This window comes from Aythya fuligula, chromosome 14 (assembly GCF_009819795.1).
Source record: "Aythya fuligula isolate bAytFul2 chromosome 14, bAytFul2.pri, whole genome shotgun sequence".
In the NCBI taxonomy this organism is placed as follows: Eukaryota; Metazoa; Chordata; class Aves; order Anseriformes; family Anatidae; genus Aythya; species Aythya fuligula.
In genome coordinates this window covers 88412-109779 of record NC_045572.1, presented here as the reverse complement: position 1 = coordinate 109779, position 21368 = coordinate 88412, and the positions used below count along the sequence as shown (strand labels likewise).

At 55.1% G+C, this 21368-nt stretch overlaps 1 protein-coding gene across 13 annotated transcripts in view; it reads right to left on the bottom strand.

Moving 5' to 3' along the window:
• The window catches only part of ABLIM3 (actin binding LIM protein family member 3), a 42103-nt gene extending 21648 nt beyond the window's left edge, over nucleotides 1–20455 (bottom strand). For all 13 annotated transcript variants that reach the window (XM_032197071.1, XM_032197078.1, XM_032197075.1 and 10 more), the window contains exon 1: nucleotides 20180–20455. In XM_032197071.1, coding sequence (XP_032052962.1) covers nucleotides 20180–20192 — 13 coding nt within the window. In that variant the 5' untranslated portion in view covers nucleotides 20193–20455. The remainder of the gene's footprint in view (nucleotides 1–20179) is intronic.
• Between the last annotated feature and the right edge of the window lie 913 nt (nucleotides 20456–21368).

Here is a 21368-nt window from a genome sequence, read left to right as displayed (position 1 = left end):
TGCTGACAAAGGCTGAGTGCAGGTGCCATGGATCTGTTGCGGGGCACCGTGAGCCTGGGGTGGCTCCGGCTGCTCCACATTTTGCTGCCGCTTCCAGTGTTTGCACTGCATTAATTGCTGACACCACAAGCAGAGCTGCAGGTGTGGGCTGTGGTGGCACCACTGAGCTGTGAGCAGCACCGAAGGGTCCCCAGAAAGTGATAAAAGAGCCCCGTTAGGGAATCACGGAGCAGGCAGGATTGGGAACCCAGCGAGGCCACGCACCTCTGCTCTCATAGCCATCTGTGGCTTATGGCAACAGCCCTCAGCCTGCTGCTGCTCCCCATCTTGCCTCAGGCTTCCCTAATCAGATCATGACCCATTACTGCTCCCACCTGCCTCACGCTGTCCCCCTGCTGCTGCCACTCCCACTCTATGTCACCTCCTTCAGTGGGACACAGGACAAAAACAGGACGTGGGTGCCAGGACAGCAGCGCAGCAGGGGACGGTGCAGGCGAGGGCAGGCGGCTGCCAGCAGCAGGACATTGGTACTGCTCCGAAATGAAAGGAGGGAGGTCACTGGGGGAGCCAAAGGAGAAGGGGAAAAAGGGAAGCAGAATGGAGAAAATGAAAGAGGTTAGAGGGAAATAGGAAAAAAGAAAGGGAGCAGTGAATAGAGAATGTGCGGCTGAGTTCATTCCTGGCTGCGTTCATGGAAATTATTCTCTAAGCACAAGCATGAAGGAAGCCGGTGATTGTGTCCCCCCCCGCTGCCGGCAGCTGCCCCTGACTGCAGGATGTGCATTTCCCCCGACAGGGCCAGGGAAGCCCAGAGAGCCTGTTGGGGCTGGGGCTGTGTGGGATGCACCTCCTCACTGTGGGGTCAGGCCCTGCCCCGGCACAGCCCTGTGTCCATGAGGACATGGGCTGTGTGGGGTGAGAAGCCTTGTGAAGTGCTCAGAAGCTTCCTGAGCCTGGCAGCTCCTCCCCGGCCTGCTGGGTGCTGCTGAGGACAGCCGCGTGCCCCGACATCCCTGAAATGACCCGGGAGCACAGGGAATGGGGCTGTGCTGGCAGCAACAGCGCTGCCACCGCAGGTCACCGTGACACAGGCACACCCAGGGCACCACTGACACCAAAGCCATTGTCCAGGAAAAGAGATCCTTGTGCTGCACAGGGCTGTGGGAGGAGGATGAGCACAGCACCCTGCCGTGCACACAGCACCCCCAGCCCTCCAGGACCCACACCAGAACCCACAGCGATGTGTGGCTTGCATGAGGGCCATGTGCTGCCATGCTGGCTGCCTTTCTCCCATCTCCACCGAGCGCTGCCGGGGGCTTTTCTTCCCAGCTAATGCTTGTACAGCTCGTCATGGCAACAAGAGCTCCTTGAGCTGCAATTGCGGCCAGGACTCTGGGTGCTCATGAGTTTGCAGACACCATGCAGATGCTTCCAGCAGAGCCCCCGGCCCTGCCAGCAGCCTATGACCCCACACTGGGTGTGAGCAGTACCCTCCTGCCTCTGCTCCCCACGGCAGCCTGCAGCAGGAACTGCTTTCCACCAGCAGCACACTGCTTCTCATCCTAAAACAAGTATCATGCCCGTCCCCTGGGGGCCCAGCACGGACAGCCAGCACGTGGGCAGAGATGAGAAGTTCACCTCCAGCGGCTCACAGAGAAGAGATCCCCCAGCTCCGAGCACCCAGGCGCCGCAGCAGGCTGGCCACACTGCAGTTGCCTGAGCCCCTTGCATGGCATGCCCACTGTCTCAGGCAGGCAGGAAGGAAATTTCTGCCGAGCATGGCTCTGGCTACATAGAACCCAAGAGGGAATCACGGGCTCCAGGAGCAGCAATAAATCTCCAAAAGGCACAGCTTGAATTGCACAGTAACTATTTAATTCCCCTCCCCATTAGCCCTGAGAATATTTTAGCAGTTCTTGGTGGCTTGGGGAGAGGGAGACAGAAGATAGACTGCATTTTAATTAATAATGGCTGGAATGCTTGGCTGCAGGGCAAGAGCCATGGTGAGCCTGCAGCTGGGAGCTGCACCGAACAGGAGGGGACAGCATGGCGATCCCAGGGGGGCAGTGGGGTGGCACTGGGTCCTGCCCCAGGGTGGCTGCTGCAGGACAGCTGGGAGCTGCCCGCTCTGCCCCATCCCTGGGCAAGGATGCTCCACAGTGACTGGCAGTGCTAGAAAGCAGGATGCTTCCCCAAGCATGCGGGATATGTCCCCATCTCATGGCTCCGATGCAACTCACCCCATCAGCACTGCAGGGCGATGCCTGCGGCTGGCATAGGCATCAGGTGCAGGATGCTAACAAGGGAGAGGTGGGGACCAGCTCAGAGGTCCTCAGGACCCTGCTTCCCAACAGCCACCCTGAGGTCCCCACACAAGGCCCAGTCACCCCAAGTGTGGGTGCTGGAGGCTGGCTGCATGCACTCTCGGGCAGTCACCTGATCTGCTCTGTTTCAGCAAAACGGCCTAGCAGCAAAAGCCACTAGGGTGAACCAGAAATCAGAGAACATCAGGCCAAGCCTCAGACATGATGTGCATGTTCAGCACACCAGAAGAAAACTGCAGGAGCTGGTGGGAGGAGAAATGGGAGGGCAGGGCAAGCCTGCAAAGGGAGAGATGCGCCGGGGGCTTATCCTTGTGCAGCAGCAGCCCAAGCAAAACATCCCTGCCCAGCACCTGTGAGCAGGATTCGCTAGAGAAGGGTCAGCTGAAGACAAAAAAAAAGCCTTTATGAGACGTGCAAGGCAGAGAAGGGCTTGATTCAGATACCCTGTAGCACTGTGCAGCTCCCAGTGCCCCGCATGCTGCCCGGAGCTCTTCTTGCTCAGGCAGGAGGTGAGAGCAGAGCCCCCAGCTGGGCTGCAGGGCTCTGATGCCCCAAGCAGACACCACTGGCACGCACACATTAGCTCTTAACCCAGGAGGCTGTAAAAATGCTGGATCCTGGCCCAGAAAGCCAGATCAGGTTTCTCTTGAGGGATCACCTCTTGAATCAGAGGGGTCAGCCATGCTTTGGGAGGCCTGACGGAGCAATAATCAATGGGCATGAAGCCCAGGGGCATGCAGGGGGGCAGGAGCCAGCTGGGAGCTGCCGAGAGTCCCCGGCCACAGGTCCAGAGACCTCGCAGCACCCCAGAGACCTGCAGCCCTCACCCCGCTGCTGTTTTCCAGCCCTGGCCGGCAGCTGTAAATTCTTGTTGGATGCTGATCCCACCAGCTCCTAGCAGATGTGTGGTGCTCCCTGAGATCAGTGGTTTGGGCGGTGGAAAGGTTTACTTGAGGCAGGCAAGGAGGGATCCCCACTGGGAGGCTGAAGATGGAATTTCATCCTTACATCTGGTACAGCTTAAAAATCTTACCCAGGCTGCTATAGATACAAACAAACTGCGTATGAGCGTGGGGGCATGAGGTAGATGAGTATGTCCAGCATGCTGATACATCACATATCCACGGTGTGCTGGGCTTGAGCTCTGCCCGAGCCCCAAACTGAGCTGAGGACTACCCTGGGATGGAGATCTGGTTGAGCACAAATCCAGCGGGACAGTCACAGAGGAGGCTCTCAGTGGGTGCAGGAGGAGTACCTGAGACCACGTTCTCCAGAGGACACAATGTGCAGCTAGGTCCTTGGTAGCACCCTCCCTCCACCCTGCCACCCCTGTGCCACAAGAGCCCCATGCCTCACAGGATGACACAGCCCCAGCCCTGAACCTCCATTGCAAGGGGATGCTGCAGAGCCAGAACACAGGGGCACCCATGATGAGGCATCACTGCAGGCTGGGAACCAGCAAGGGGCTGACTCTGACTCTCAGGGAGTTTGTCCCACATCCCTTCCTCCAATGTGGCCAACTGGTGTCATCCCCCTCAGGGCCACTCCAGTACAAGTTTCGGGTACCTGGCAGCCACAGGGGTCCCACCATCCCCTTCTGCACCACTCTCCTTGGCACCCAGCCCCTCTCCTGCCTGCAGGGGTGACTGACCATGGCTGGGGACCTGCAGGGTGGCCCTGGAGGGAAGCAGCCCGCCAGTAGTCACCCATTGGCCAGAGCCCATCTCCTCCCCCGGATTTTATTCATGAGGCATGACAAGTGGGTGAGCTGCAGGCAGTGAAATGACTGCAGGCAGCTCCTGGCAGCTAGAGAACAGGAGGAGAGGAGAGCGCCTGGGCTGGGGAGTGAACCCAGCCCACACACTGCTATTTTCTGCTCTTACTGGGCCAGGAAGGTTTGGGGTGTCCCTGCAAGCAGATGCCTTTGGGTCCTCAGCTCAAGGGGTGTCAGATGTGCATGGTGAAGAAGAACTTGTGGCTCTGGCCAAGAGATGAAACCTATTAGCTCGTCATTTTTTGCTTCACCTGAATTTCTTGTTAAATTGAGTCTACGTGTGATCCTGGGAGAGAGCACAGTGAGCCATGGGGTATGCTCCCCGTTGCCGTCAAAGCTGGGGGATGCAGCAGCCCATCCTGAGGGATTAGGCCCAGCCAAACAAACAAAAAAGACAAATAGCACTGAAGAAGGGAAAGAGCAAAGAAGATGCTCTCTGACACAGTGGCATCAAACACCAGGCTTTGGAGGGGGCTGAGGAGCCAGTGCCAGGGCATTGGGGCAAAGAGCTAACACAATGGAAAAGTTCAGGCCAGTTCCTCACACGCACATGAGCGTGTTCGAGGCAGCCAGGACAGAAAGGAGCTTATTTCTGGCTGATGCACTGAGGGATTTTCTGTTTGCTGCTGTGTTTCGTATTTGCAGCTTCCCGTATGGAAATGTTTTTTTCCCTTTAACCTCCACCCACAAGCCCTGTGGATTTTGTTGCAGTTTTCAAAACATATGGTGCATACATTAAAAAAAATAATAAAGGATGCTGTATTTTAAATATTACAAAGCAAGCCAGGAGCCAGCATTTTTAATCTAGGGCAGTGTCTGAGAGGGGAAAAATGTGGGCATTTAGGATTTTCTAGACCAGCTCAGAGCAAGAGCCCCATTAGGGGAGATAGAGGCAGGCAGCTGCCCAGGGCTGGTGCCCACTGCTCACGCCCTGCCCTTTATATGGACCTCAGGGCAGCCACATCCAGCACGGTTTTACCCAGATAATTCACTTCTAGCATCCAGCCACCCCTTGGCGAGGCTGTTTGTATGCGATGCTAGAGGAAGACAGCATCAAACCATAATGCACTAAGCTAATTCCTTCCCAGCTCCTCCTGCAATCAGTTGGTTCCCCAGTGGGCTGGACTGGATGCTGCCTCTGTCACCCCACTAATCACTCTTTGCGTAACATCCTTCATCTAGCCAACACAGGCATTGCAAGAAAGCTGAATTCTTGCTTTCTGCAGGCACAGGTTAGCAGACAGAGGCTCCTCCATGGCATTGCTCGAGACTAGAACTTGTTCTTTTATTCTACAGAGTGAGTGCAGCATGCTCATTTGTTTTATTTTAGACTATATTCACACTGGCATTGTAATTCCAAACTGTGAGGCTACATCATAGCCAGAGAATGAAGGGTGGGGGATTTGCTATTTTTAACTCCTTCCGCTCTGGGGAGGGAACTTGAAATCAAATCTCTAGCCAGAGACACCGCATAGATATTAATGCAATGAAGTGGGAATTTGGACTGGGGGTGACAGCTGGCCAAGCAAGCCCTGGCATCACAGAGGGGACAGACCCCACAAAAATAGGACACAGTGAAGGGGTGTACGTTACAGGGCAACCTTACTACCATCAGTGCGTGCTTGGAGGCTGTAGGTTCAAGACCAGCCGCCATGCAACCAGTCCCATTCCAGGGGATGAATTTCAGCTCCGGGCTGGCAGCAAAACAGATTGGGAGCTTTCCCAGCAGGCTCCAAATTCCTCCAGTCTCTCTTACACCCCAGAAAACAGCTGGGAGGGGTGCAGCACAGCTCACAGCTGCAGTGTGAAGGGCATGGCCACATCCCTGTCAGGCCATAAAACTGCCTCCAAACCATGGCATCTGAAGAGAAACCACACCTGTAGCCACTTAATACGGACCACCTTACAAAAAATATGCAAAGGACAAGGGATGAGCATAGCCCCAACCCAGCTGGCCCCAGTGGTGTCCTCACAGATGACACAAGCAGCACAGAGGGTGCTTACCACCTCCTTTAATCTATTGTAATCTCCACTCTAATTCTGTTGAAGGCAGCAAATGGAGCCTTTAATTGGCCAGAAAAAAATTGCACCCCTCTGCAGGGCGCAAGGGAGACACCTGGCTATGCAGGGGGTGGTGGAGCCAGGAGCACAGTGGGGGGCAGCACCATGCCAATGTCAGCCACATGGCCACCAAGGGATTTTAGGCACTGCAGACACTGTGGGTTGAAGAACAGCATCAGGCTCATGGTCCCATGGGCTGACTGAGCTGCCTCCTGCTGCCTGATGTCCATCTCACCCATCCCATCCTCAGTGTCTAGGGTCAGAGTAAAGTCCCACGGGACAGAGCATCTTTTAGAAGCTATAGGCATAGCCCCTTTACAACTACAAAAATAAAATAAAAAAAAAATCAAGGAATTATACCCTAGAGGTGATGGTCCTTTGAGCAGTGACTTTGGGCTGGCCACCCTGTTGCTCAGGGAGAGACAAATCCCCCTTGGGGCTTTGCAAGGGCTTAAGGTGCTCCTGAGCAGGCTGGTGATGTGTGCTGCTCTCCCCCAAAGCTGTTAGCATTTATTTTCTGCCATGTGTCAATTGCAGTCAGTCAGAAATAGAGCTTTCGATATTAAGAGACAGCAGTTTCTGTATGTTTGCCATCTGTATGTTTGTATATTTCCCCTACCACCACAATTAGCAGGCCGGTCTCCAGCCAGGCTCAGGAGGAGATCTTAGCTGATGTCTTCCCAGCAATTCAACAGCTTCATTTCTTTTACAGCTCCCCTAGCACAGTCCCTGTCACTGAGATCATCACAGCTCAAGCTGTCCCTCCTGGTGCCCTGGCAGGGGCGGGCGGGCTGCACTCCAGGGACCACCAGCTCCTGCAGCTACAGGGCAGTGCCATGGGGGCACAGGTGAGGGACAAAACCCCATGTCCCTAACCACAGCAGGAAGTTTGCCACACTCCCACCTGGCCCATCCATGTGTTCCCTGGCAGGAAGGACACCAGCATCTCTGGGCTCCGCCAGAACAAAGCCAGTCCTCTTCCCTCTCTGGGTGTGCAACACTGCAAGAGGATAAAATATGTCACCATGGCCCTGACAAGCACAGGAGCCCGATTCAAGGCTGGAATCTCCCTGCAGCTCCAGAGGAAGCTGTCAGTGACACATCCTGCTAGCCAGGGCCAACTGCCTCACACCTACAACAGCCCCACTTCATTCCCCTTTGACCCACCCACACCAAGGCTCAAGAAGCTCCCGCCACTGGCCTGAGGGCGCTCAGGATCCTGCAGAGCCCACCCAGACCTGAGTTTCCAGCCAAGCCTCATCACGAGCAAGCAAAAAGGTGTCACAGAGCTATGGGAGCTGCATGCCCAGCTCTGCCATCACCCTGGAGCTCAAACAAGGGCTGCCAAAAGCCTCTGCAGGGGTTTTGGCACCTGCAGACTGGGGCTGAGCTCACCCACAGCCACGCACCTTGGGTTGCTCTGGGTGAAAGATCTCTTTGGGCTGCTCCTGCTCCCCTCAAACCCAACACAAAGCACAAAAAGGACAGGGGAAGGGCTCCGTGCATTGCTGTTTGTAGGCCACTTTTGTTTGAGCTAGAAGTAATCTGGGATGTGCTGGGCTGTCCTCATAGGACCCCAGGAGAGGAGCCTCGCTGCTGCTACCACTGCTCCACCTTGGCAAGCCACATCCTGGTGTGGGACTGTCTGATAACAGACTGGAGCTAACACACAGCTGCCTGAGGCAAACAGCAGGACAGAAACATACAAGTAAATCTAGCAACTTTATGTGAATTAAATGTTCATTTAATTGAGATTTGTAAGGGAGGTTGCAATAGCAATTGATTATCAAAACCAGATTATTTATGGGGACTTAGCAACTATACACAAGATTAATGTTTCTAGAATAAATCCTCAGTAAATATATTTTTTCCCCCAGTAATCTGCTAATAACATGTCACCCTAATTATCTCATGAAAGGGGCACAAAAGCTTTGACAAATAGTGAAAGGATATCTTGTTGTCTGCCAAGCAGCACCAGAGACCACAGGCCACTGCTCTGCTCATGTCCTCCAACGCCAGAACATGGCTCACAAAGAGGCACCTTCCCCAGCTGGGGACGCAGCTAAGTCCCTGCTGCCAGTGTTGGTCCTCCATGTACACTGTGCCTCAAAAAAGGATCTGGGATCCAGGCACCACTTTGCCCAAAGTCCTGGGGACATTTGCACCCCAGGGTCCTGAGCCTGACCAAGGCAAGGTGAAGTCCCTGCAGGTACTTGCACGGTGACATAATATCAACAGGAGCAATAGCACAGCTCCCAGGGTGGGAAAAAGAAAGCTTCTTCCTTAAAACAAAGGTGCACGTCCTATAAGAGTTAACGGGGCTCAGCCTGGTACTTGCACAGCTTTCTGCCCCTCTGCTGGGGCACAGAGGTGCCCATTAAAGGGACAGCCCATGCTGTAGCAGGCTCCTCTGTTCTCCGTAAGTAATGCTCACTCATTAGCAACAATTATTGAAGATTAACAGCTTCAGCAGCGAGAGGCTAATGATGCCACACCACACAGCAGCCTTGCCAGCACCTCTCCCAGCACAAGGTACTGCACAGCCCCATCCCGGGTGGGCAAGGACCACCCTACATCCTGACCCATCCTCCCCCCAAGCACCAGGGTGTGTCACAGGGATGCCTCCTGAGACCCCCACCCCCAGGAGGATGTGGTGGCTGGTCCCCCTTAGGGGCAGGAGTGGGCCCTGCCACCCCCAGGGCCTGGCACAGGACCTGCTGCAGGATGCAGAGATGCTCTGGCAGTCACCATGGCAACTCCAGTACACAGCCAGGGTGAACAAAGCTGGTGGGAGAGGAGAGAAAGAAAAAGGGAGGAAAAGGAAAAAAAAAAAAAAAAAAAGAGAAAAGGAAGGAGACAAGCCTACAACCCTGGAGAGAAGGCTGGGGCAGGAGGGAGCAATGGGGTGGGAAAGCACTGGGGCTGTGGAGAGGAGGAGGAAGAGAGCTGCCTTTTGGCTGCTCACCTTAGGATGACCTTCAAGGAAGCAACCCAGGGCACACACTGAGCTGTGTCACTGAGATGGTGCCCATCAGCCCATAGGCCATTTCCCTCTGGCAGCCCCATGCATGCTGTGGGGCATCCCAGCCTGGCACAGGGAGGCAGCATCCTGGAGGCTGGGAGAGCCCTTCACATGCCCTGTGGCAGGGCAGGAACCTGACCTGGGGACACTTGTAAGGCAACATGTGGGTGGGTGCCTGGGTACATGGCCAGGTTATTCAGCCTGAGCCCTGATGTGAGGTGTTTCAGGGCCATGCTGCCAAGACTAAGCAGACCCTTTTGGAGCAATGCCCAGTGCCAGCCCCACGAGGACAGGCCAACTCCATGGCTGGTTGCGAAAGGAGCAGGGCTCCAAACAATGCTGCTTCCTCGAACAGCCTGTGGCTCACCTGGACCCCTAGCCCAAGGTCAACATAGGAAACAGCATTGCAGCCAGAAATATATTGACATAAGCCCTGAAACTGCAAAAACACAAGCTGTGTCCACTGCTAAAGCATGTTCTGCTCTCATCTCTTGGTCACACTTAATTGAAGACAGAGATAATTAAAAAAAAACAAATGTCAGGGTTTAGGGTCAAAAAGAAGCAGCTACAACCTCTTTCTGCTGGAATGGGAAAATAGCATCCCACTTGGTTGTTTGTTCTAACAAAACAGATCCCCAAGGGAAGCTCTCCCTCTGCCGAGCCACCCTCACAGCGCAGACGGCTTCTGACAGGCAGAGCACAACATGGAGGGCAAAGCCTTGGGGCCCCTGGTTATGGTGTCAAGAGTGGGCACCCAGGTGGAGGAGGTGGTCAGAGGGGCTGGCAGCCTGAAAAACCTCCCAGAAAAAGGGCTGGATGCAACAGCTTGGTCATTTTAGCAAGGAGAAGATGAGAACCCCGACGGGAATCAGTGCAGGTGTTACAGGAGCAGCTGGAGTGGGGCAGCAGCACCTGACCCCACTGCCTCAGCCCACCAGAGCCCATGTGCCAGGCCCTCCCAGGGGGCTGGAAACCCCAGGCACCCCCTGAGCCCCCAGGGACAAGGGGCATCCCTAGGGCCATGAGGGCTTGGTGCCAGCCAGGGACAGTGTGCATGGAAGGGAGGATGTGGCAGGGCAGAACAATGAGCTCCCCAGGGTGTGCGTATGTGGGGGTTTCACGCAGACTCATCCTCCCCTCCTCCTTCCTGCACTCCTGCTCTCCTTGGCTCCTGTGTATGCCCAGGAACAGACTTCAAAAGGAAAGGGGGGGCTGCCAGAGCAGGAAGTGGCAGGCAGTCAGATGCGGCTGTCTCCTGCTAAAAGCCTTTGGTACCTTCATCAGGGCTCAGAGGAAAAAGGTACTGATTGATGGTCAGGCTGGAGGCAGACAGCCCAACCTGGCATCAGCCCTATGCTCCTAACATGGAATGTCACCCTCCATATCCCAGCTTCCTGCAAAACAGATGTTAATAAATCCATCTGTGTACAGTAAGCACCAGAGATCCTCTTAACCCTCCATGCTCTCTGCTCTGGGCTAAGCACTGCAGGAGGCGAGCAGAGGGCTCTCCGGGGCAGGCCCATCCCACAGCCCAGCTCCCCTGCACTGAGGTCACCGCTCCCTTCCCTGCTGAACACCAGCAACAACCTATCTGTCCCCAGTACCCACCTCCTCATTAGTGCCAATTAGTGGGTGGTCAATGGGCCTGGCAGAGCTGTGTTTTCCAGGGAACAAGTCCCCTTTTCAAGGGACATAATCAACACAGCCTTTGTTGTGTGCGCTTTTGGCTTAAATGAGCCAGAAACCGCCTGCCAAGGAGCAAAATTATTTTCTGAATTGTATCCTTTGTGCCACCAGACCCAAGCGTGGAGGAAGGAGCCAGGACAGCCACAGATGACCTCCCTTGGCAAGCCCTCGATTCACCAGGCACCTGCAGGAGGCTCCATGCATCTCCCAGGAGACCCCCAAGCTCACACGTCCCCTTATCCACCAGGATCACCAGGGCCAGCCAGGACCCATCCACGTTACCACCAAGCCCCACGTCTGGTGACAAAGGCAGAGTGAAGACCTCAGTGCCCCCAGAGGGTGCCTGGGCTTGGACTCCAGCTCCTGAGTTGCAGCGTTGGACAAAAGCTGAGAGCTGGAGAAACACAATGGGAAAACTTCGCATGGACCAGCAGCAGCACTTTGTGAGAGGCCAGCACAAGGACCAGGGAGCACACACTCCCCAGCTTCCCTAGTTATTTGCCTCACTGCTGAGGAAGAAAAAAGCAGACAAAAAAAAGCAAGCACAGGGGAGCAGGGGGAGATGGCCTGGATGTGACAGGCTGGCATATTTGACAGAGGAATCTTGTTAGCAGCACTTTTCCCTGCCATTTGATCAGGGGCAAAGCCAAGGAATGCTTCCCAGCAGCCTGCACCAAATGAGCTCAGCTTCACAGAGCTCTGATTGCTAGAGGCAGAGCAGGAGAGCAGCAGCAGTGGGGCTTAGGGAGGACAGGTGGCAGAACAGTGCTGAAGGCTTCTGCTGTGCCACGAGCTCCGTCCTCTTTCCTGGGATGGGAAGCTCCCAACACCTTCCTCCAACACAAGCCTCACTTGAGTGTGCTGTGGCACCCCAATGGCAGCACACACTGTCCCTATGCCACAATAGGCACTGGGGCAGCGCAGGTGAATGCCAGCATGCTGCTCTGCTGGGCTCAGGGATGCAAGGATCAGTGAGAGCCACATCAGACCTTTGCTGGCTCTCTGGAGGAGGGAGAGGAAGGATCCGGCAGATCTCTGAGCTGACTAAGAGCTCCAAGTGCCCGGTGGCTCTGCTGTACCAAGCACAAGCCAAAGCAATTAGCATTTCTTGGAGACACTCTGTGTAATCTTCCCTGAGTTCTGGGGGAGAGCAGTGGGCTCTACAGCAGTGGGCTGTACAGCAGCCCTGGAGCTGCCGCACCACCAGCGATGTGAGACAGCGAGGGATTGTCCCAAAGGGACATCCTGACAGGATCACTGCTCCATGGAAGGATGGGGACACTCTGTCCCACCCCTAGCCCCACCACATCCTGCCTCTGAGAGCTGCAGGCTGTCAGACAGCAGCGAGCCAGGGGCCAGAGCAGAGAGGCAGCCTCAGCACCTCTCCTTGGAGCACAGCCCAGGAGCCCAGGTAGGAAAGACCATAGGGAAAGCCAGAACCAACTTCATCTGCCAGCTCCCAGGCAAGGCCATCAGCCTTAAGCAGGCAGAGAGGCACAGGTGGGCCTGGAGGTGCTCAGAACCATGCAAGAGCAGCAGCCAGCCCAAGTCAGGGATTAATTTTAATGGCTACTTGTAGAACACCAGGAGCACATGCAAGAGAGACAGCCTGCGCTGATGCTTACCCCATCCCTCTCCACCTGACTTGTGCAAGGACCATATCTCATGTCCAGGCTTTTTATAGGGTTTCCCGCTCCTGCTGGGCACGCAGCTCAGTACGACCGCATCCCCTCACCCCAGCAATCACTCACATGCCGTTCACTAAAGTCTTTCCATTCCCTCTCTTGCAGTTTCCTCTTCTCTCCTTATTAGGGATCCACCTACCCATCCATCTACTCATTCTCTCCCCCTCTGCAGCTATTTTTAAAATGCCATAAAAGCTTTCAACTGGTAGCATCTTCGGGGATGCGAGGGATTTTATATGTAATCTGTCAGGAACTGTCATCACCACATAACTCACCATGCAGACAGTGACTTCTTTTTAAAAAAAAAGTGAGGGGGGAGAACATCCATGCCTGGTCCCTCAGCTCTCCCTGGTCAGCACTACCATTTATGTCCCATCTTGGAGGAGAAGGATTGGGCCCAACCTGTCCCTCCCAAGGAGGCAGCTGGCACAGATGCTGGGGAACACAGCAGATCCCCTCACAGAGTGTGGCCATCCAGAAGGAAGATTTCTCACTGGGTGAAGGGTTCTGAGCTGGGGATCACCCAGCTTCATGCCCCAGAGGCAGGTGGAAGAAGCCTCCTTGCTGAGGAGGTGGCTGTCCTGCTCCCTGCACGCTCAGTGCCCATGAGGAAGCTGCTGCATTTGTGTGGTTCCCCTTATGGTTGGTGGTCCCAGACAAGCAAGAGGTGGGAGATAGCTTGGTGCCACAGAAAACCTCCTCCTGAAGGCACAAAAAACAAAAACAAACAAACAAAAAACCAGGAACTGAATCTCAGGAGGCAGCCTGGACAATTAGAGAAAACCAGTTTCTTGATCAACCCCAGTCTCCAGCGCAGCATGGGCACAGGAGCATTCAGAGAGCCCAGGGCACTCCAACAGCACCAGGATAACTATTTCTGTCTCCTTGATTCCTGCAGAAAAGCATCCTCCCCTTCCCTTCCAAGGCCTGGTTGAAGACCTGATGCCTCCATCAGGAAGATGGAAGTCCCCATCAGTGCCCCAGACCTGGAAAGCAGGTGGCCAGGCACAACCTGAGCAGAGTCCCACCACATGCTGAGTCAATGACATGCTCTGTGTCACAGGCAGCACCCCCAGGTACTTCTCCATCAGTGCCAGTGACCAAACATTGGGCACGCCTGTAGGAGCCACAGCTCGCCCACATCGCTCAGACACACATGGGTGACATGGCTATTTGCAGCAGGTCAGAGGGAGCTTATCTCACCTTTTCCCCCTTCTTTATCCTCTGAGGGCAGGGGGTGCTGAGGAGGGAGGCAGGGGTACCCCATGCCCCCCACAGGGCACAGGCAGGGAGGGATGTGCAGGGACCAGCGCCGCACCGGGACCCGAGTGCAGACAGCAGCTGTGTGAGCATAGTGGTGCTGGGGAAGGCTGCGCTCTATCACACTCTGAGGGCTGCTGCAATATGAGCAGAGACAGAAAAGCTGGAGCAGAGCTGACAGGAAGAACCGGCACCAAGCCATACAGCTCACCTGCCCACCCAGCATCCTGCCCTTTACAGGCTGCATTCTCCATGGGTGCTGAGCGCACATGGGTTTGTGCCCCCTGGGACCTCTGCCTGCCCCAGACAAGGACAGTTTTCCTCTGCCTTCGCTGCACGCAGAACCCCAGCTGGTGGGAGAAGCTGGAGCAATGGGGACCTGCCATGGATCCCCTGGGGAGAGACTGAGGGGCAGGAACAAGTCCTTGACCAGGGGTGAAACAGCCCTCCCCACCTGCACAGGGAATCCAGGCTGGGGAGTAGCTGTAGCCGGGGACACCCCCAGCAGGTGCCTGACTTGTCCCAGCAAGTGGTGCTGAGCCAGGGAGCTGCCCCAGCAAAAATAGCTTCCCTTCGCCAGCAAGCACTCCTGGGCTGGGCAGTGCTCACCAGGACGCCTCCCCAGAGCCAGGTCCCAATGGCTGGATGTGGAAGAGGCAGCAATGTCTTCGGGGCTGATGAGTACATGACATGGGTGATGGGAAGGGCACGCAGGGCCTCAGTGTGCTTCTGTGAGCGAGATGCACAAAGTGTGCTTGTGAAGAGTGCCATACTGCAGAGCCTTGGGTGCATGCTTCGTAGCTCACACCTTGAGTCCCAGCCTGGGTTGTGCTCATCTCACCCAGGCTGCATGCACCAGAAATATCTTCCAGAAATTCACTGTTGTGAGAACACATCAACCCCCCCCCCGCAAAAAAAAAAAAAAAAAAATGAAATACAGACCTCAGTGGACTCAAAATGTGCTGAGGAAGGGCTCCAGAGGTGGCATTACACCAACAGTACCTTTCCTGCCCACAGCAGCCTGGTGCTCCCCAAAATGGATCCCTTCTTACCAAGAAGGGAGATGGAAGCCAGCAGGATGGTTTCAAACCCACGAGATAAACACACCCTTTTACGTTATCTTGCTCCTTAGAGACACCTTCCTATCAAGGGCTTTCCCACTTGTCTAAGCCTCAAAAAAGGTGTTTCAAAATGGAAGGAGAGTAAACTGTGCATGAGCAGAAAAACAAGTGATGCTTGGGGCTCAGAGAAGGGCTTTGCCAGGGTAAAAAGGGCAAGAAGAAAGGAAGGTCAGGAAGGCTGCATAAGGAAACCATAGTATCAGCTCCCTTTTCTTTCAGATCTCTGCCTCAGGCAGCAAAGAAAGCAAATCAATTCCCAGCCCAGGGCTTATGGCTGATACTGACAGAGCATGCAGACTGTAGCAGAACTGAAAAATGCAGGTATAAGCTATAACCTATTAAAAACCTGAGCCACCATCAAATATATGGGAACCATATGTCCAAGCTGGCTGCCACACGTGCTCAGTTGGGTACTATTGAGCTTCTGACAGCCCTTTTCTGGAACAGAAAGCATGTCCATCAGGGCTGTGCATCAGGGCACACAAGCTCTTCTACTTCCCCAGTGATTTACTGAGCAGAGGCCGGGCACAGGGGAACTTGGGACAGCCTGGGTTCCCTCCAAGCAAGAACAACCCTCTCTGCTGCAGGCTGCCAGCTATCCCTGCCATGCCTACCCTGAGCTGTTTAGAATCAAGCTTTCCAGGGCTAAGATGTCTGGATTTGGGCTCTGCCTTCCCTATAGCTGCCACAGTCACTCCTGGTCCCCTTCCACTCTGTAAATCCTCCCTCTTCCATCCAGCACTCTTTCCCTGGGCCCTTGCCATCACTACTCTACCCCCAGGATGCCTTCCAGAGGTGCTGCCGTGCTCACAATGGAAAGACACTGATGTGTTTAGTCTAAAAATATCTAATTAGATGTTCCAAGCACTTCATTATGGTATCACCATGATAGGACTGCAGGGTCTGGCAGGAACTTGGTGGGTTTGCCTTCGCAGAGATCAAAGGCAGCATCACAGCAGCTCACTGGTAACAGGACAGTCTGTCATTAGCCCAGCCTGCTGGCATCATAAAGACAATTATCTGGCTAAACTGATCACTGTCATTAGAAAACTTGCTATTTGTTTTATAAGAGCATGGCAGGCCCTTGAAATAATTCAATTGCCCCAATTGACTTTCCAGTGTGCACTTCATTGGCCTGCAGGGCCACTCTCTGTGGCTTCTGCTCTTCAGAGGGCAAACTGCCAATACATAGGGCTTGCGGGGAGCCTGAGCAGAGCTTGGTGAGAGGACAGTGTCCATCCACCAGGCTGAGGACAGAGAGAAGCTGTCCAGGCTGAGTTTTCTGGCAAAGTGAACACTATTGGTGATTGTCCCTTTGCTGGCTGTGCAGGAGAAAGGAGGGGATGATTTGTGTCAGGTTGGTGGCAGCAGTCAGGGTCAGGTGTTAAATGAGAGGACTGAGATGTCGGTAGGGAGCCTGGAGGTCTCCTTGGTGCCCCAGTTCTACAAAACTCAGTGCTAGAGCCCTCCTTAGGGAAGCATGGGCACCAGGTGATATTCACAGCTGGTTTAAGAGAAGACATGTGAGGAAAGTAGCTTTTCACCTCTTACAACACTGTATATAAATCTCTTCCTCTACACCTGCACCCCTCTCTGTACTCTCTGTACCATCTGCACCCGGACTACTCCAACCTTCCCAAAACTCTCCCTACTACAAGCCTCCCCCAGGAGCAGCTGCCCAAGAGAGAAGAGCTGTTTGGAGATTTATCTTTTCTCCCACTGCACCAAGAGCCTGCCCAGCCAGCTCTCGTGCAGCTGAGGAGCACGAGGGCACCTCCAGACACTGAGACCACCTCACCAAACACTTGGGGACCAGGCAGCAACACCCACAGCCTCATGCAGCATCTCCCTGCTGGAGCTGTGCTTTGTCCTAGGTTTACTGCTTGCTGTAGCAGTGCTCCAGCACTGCCAAGACAGAAGAGGATCTGGTGCTGTCCAGGAACCACGCAAGCTATAGCAGAAGAGGCTGTACCATAACCCCAAGGGGAAGACTAACACCACCCATCACCCAGGCTGATGGCTCAGGGTACTGCATTTCTGGGCAGGGGAGCAGCACCACATCCTTCCCCAGCGGGTAGGGGAGCTGTGAATTGCCCTCTGCCCACTAAGCCATACAGGGCAGAGCCACAGCTCCTGGAGATGCTCACCCTCACATGATTCCTCTTTAATTACATGGGGACTTAACAGAGTTTGCTGGTAAACGCCTTGTAACCACATGTGCCTGGAGATTACTGGGTAATTACACTTACTGGATCATCACGTAACAGGTAACACTATTTAGGAATGGCAAAAATAACCAAGCAAACATGCTGCATTCATCAGTATCAGGGACTGGGATGATCTGGGGAAAGTCTTCCACCTCGCATACCAAACCCCCTGACACCTTGACAGGTGTCAGCTGCTTAGAGGGAGCAGGATGGGACTTTCCTCCCCCAAAATGTTCCTGGGGAAAAGCCAGAGCCCAGAACTGTGGAGGCTTCAGAGGGTGATTTTAAAGGATGTTCTCTAAGGCAAAGGCTAGTACCACCAGATCCAGCCTCAGGAGAGACGCAGCACAGTGCTGATAGACCTGTTCAGGAATGTATGAATCCATTTGCAACCAATTAGCAGTGCAAACCCAAGTGGGAGGTACAAATAGTGTAGCTACTGTAAATATCAACTCTATGCCCTCCAAGCGCTTGCTGTACTCCAGGAGGCTGCGTTTCCAGCCAGTACAACCCTTGCACCCTCAGGTCCCCTTGAGCTGCTCTGGAGCCTCAGGATATGAGTTCACATCCAAGATTAGGGGCCTACTTTTCCCCTTAAAGCAACATTTCCATATGTCTTTGCTACCCCCACATCACAGGGGAGGACACACATGGGGCTCCCAATCCCAGGACCCATGGTAGGTGCAAAGCAAGTCCCTCAGCAAGGGCACACAGGACTCCTGCATGCTGTGTTTGGAGATGCACCTGCACAGCCCAGCCTGTGCACAGCAAATCCTGCCCTGAGCCCCCAGAGGCCCACCCAACAGTTTTGCACAACAGCAGGGCTTGAGGCCAGCACAGTGGCCAGCAGCCCCAGGCTTCCTACCTCACATTACTTTGAACAAGACAGAAGCATTACCAAATCACACCAAGCAAAAAGGAAAGGAGAGGTGGCAACTCACAGATTAGGTGCACAGCAGAAGATAAGTGGGATAAGTGTCCTCATTGCATCAGTTTGGCAGCACCAAAACTTCAGTGCTGCAGCTGCACCTGTAGCTCATCACCCTGTCCACAGTCTGGCTTTGTCATCCATCGTCCTCCTCCAGTGTTCCCTCTCCTCACTTCCACATAGGGCTCCCTCCCCATGCATGACACTGCAGGCAGGGTCCCCTCACCTCCGAGCCCTCCTCACAAGGGAGGCAGGCTGCAGAACCACTGCAGAGAGCAGCCAAACTGCTTGTACATGGTGTGATCCCACAGTATGCCCACCGCTCTGGAAATAAACAGCAGCTGATAGCAGCCTTTCAAACCTTCCCTAAGCCACATGGCTACCTAGGAAGGGGGAAAAGCGTGTAGGCAAAGCCATCCAAAGCATTAGGCTGTGAAATCCAGATGCCAAGGCATGGCCCAGTGACATGCCAGAGGTCACAGAGCAAGTCAGTGGCAAGAAAAGACAGTGTGACTCCCAAAGGACACCCAGCTCCACGCTCACCGTCTGCCTGGCAGCCTCTGCTCGTGAGTGAGGGCAGAGCAACAGGCAGGGTGCAAGCCTTGGTTTGCCAGGACCTCTCTGCATGGGGGAGGAACGAGTAAAGGAGTTTTGCAGCACAATCAGATAGTCATGATACGTGGCACCATAAACAACCCTTATCACTATCAGCATCCAAGCTGGTTGTTAAGAGCTGGGAAGGAACCCCCAGTAGGAACAAACAAAATTGTCAGAATTGGCTTAGAGAAGGCATAAAGTCTCACCTAACCACTGTGGTCACTGGCCCCAGGGAGCACTGAGTGCCATCCCACATCCATCATTCAGAGAGAGGGAGGAACCTCTGCTACCAGGCATCCCACAGGGCTGGAAACAAACAGGTCCCCTTTGGTCCCTATCCAGGCACTATGAGCCACACTACCTCCCCCCTCTCTCCCCCCACCCCCCTCCAAAAAAAAAAACAAACTAGCTTGTGCCCCAGGTGTGGCTCATGCAGCTGGCACCTGGGAAGTTTTCTCAACTCTGACGCAGCCCAACAGATCTGGAATCACCTGTTCTGTTGCCTGCAGCCTGCCAAGGATTTTTTTCATGGTGTTTTACTTGGGAACCACCCCAAGCCTTCAGATTGAGAAACCGCAGCATGCCACTGGGACAAAGTCACTGCTCTGCCACTTACTGCCAGGGGGACTCCTCACAGCCCTGGGGACCCATAGGAGGAATAGCACCTTGTCCCAGGTGGGACACCCCCACCTCAGGGTCAGCACAGCTGCTGTGGGTGGGGGTTGCCTGAGCATGCTTTTAAATGAATGGACCTGCCAGTGAGGTGGGCACAGCTGTCACACATCCTAACAACCATGAAAAAGAAGTCAGCTGTGACTTGATCAATCTTCCCAGACTTTGTAATGAGGCCACAAAACCAGAGGTAAGCAGACCAGCAGCAGGTGCCAGTTCTCATCTTATGCAGCACATCTCTACGCCCTGCTTCTTTAGCGATTCATACGTAGTGCACGAGCATCTCCATCCCTTTCCCTCACCCATGCACAATAGGAACACCCAACTGCAGAGGTACATCTTTCTGTACCACACCTGGACTCTGCTCAGATCCCTGCTTTTGGAGTCTCCCCTTCCTCATTCCTCCTCCTCCTCATCGGCTGCTCCCCGGGTGTCTATTCATATGTAGGCAACAGCATCAGAAGTGAGCCTGCTACCAGTCAGAGTGCTCCTGGCTGCCTCTCCCCATGTTACATATCGACATTTTACTGCATGATCTGCCCTCCAATCCCCAGAAACATGAGCCAAGAAGTACTCATTAGAGATAAGCACCATAGCTCAGCCCACACGAAAGCAACCCTGGCCAAGCCTTACCCTGTCAGAAACCAAATGGGGGGGGGGGGGGGGGGGGGGGGGGGGGGGGGGGGGGGGGTGTGTGTGTGTGGGGGAAAACGGACAAAAAATACCCAGCCCATTAGGAGTTGCCAGCCCTGGTATCACATTTTCTTCCCGATTCCTCCCAGACAGATCCATGCGATCCCAGCCGCGTTCCCATAGCGAAGGGAATGGAGAGCCGTACTTACTGCTGGTGCTCATCCTGTCGGCCCTCCCCTGCCCTTCAACAAAGGGGGCAAAGATGCTCCGTAATTCCTCTTGCGCTCCTACAGCGGGAGAGGGCCTCCTCTCCCCTTCTCACAGGCGAGGGTCCTGCGCGCTCTGCCACATCCCAGGGCGGCCCCGAGTGCCAAATTCAAGGTCAAGGGGGATGGCGGTGGCGGGGAGAGGATAGGGATCAGGCTAGGGATGCAGACCGGCACTGCCATGCACTGCGGAGCGCGGCCGCTGCCGCTGCTCTTATAGCGGGCGTGGGGCCTCGCAGCGCCGCTCCCCCCGGCCGCCCCGCCCCGCCCCGGTCCGTGCCGAGCCGAGCCGAGCCGAGCTGGGGTGGGATGGGGTGGGGTAGGGTGGGGTGGGGTGGGGTGCGGTGGGCTGGGATCGGATGGGATGGGGTGGGGTGGGGTGGGGTGGGCAGCGCGGGGCCAGACCCGACCCGGCTCGGGGGCTGCCTGCGAGGCGCCGCCGCGGCATCGCCGCCATCTGCTGGGCACCGCCTGTCCGGGCTACTGCCCGTCCTGTCTGTCTGTCCTACTGCCCGTCCTGTCTGTCCTACTGCCTGACCCGCTGTCCCCAACCCTGAGCCCCAAACCCAAACCCCAACCCCAGACCCTTGACCCCTTTGACCCCCCTCGATACCTTTGACCTTGGAAACATGACCCTGGAACTCCCAACCCATACCAACCCTGGACCCTAGAGCCGAGCCCTGGAATTGGACGCAACGATGAGGTTCAACCCTAAACCCCAACACTGAGCCCCAACCCCGGACTCTTGACCACAGAGCTCCCACCCCAGAGCTAAATCTGAGCTCGGACCTGAGCCCCAGACCCCATAGCTAACCCTGAGCCCCAACTCCATAGCTGACCCAGAGCCCTATCCTGGAGTGGACCCCGAGCTCCAAACCCGGAGCTGACCCAAAGACCCCGGTCACACCACACCCAGAGCTAACCCCAAGCCTCAACCCCAAGCTCTAACCCTAAGGTCTAAACCTGAGCCCCAACCATGAGCCTCAAGTCCAAGCCCCAAACCCGGACCCTCGACATCGGACCTTTGAACCCAGAACTGCCACTCTGGACCCGACCCTGGAGCCCCCACCCTGGACCTGACCCTGAGACCCACACCCGGACCTTACCCATGGACCCAGACCCAGAGCTGACC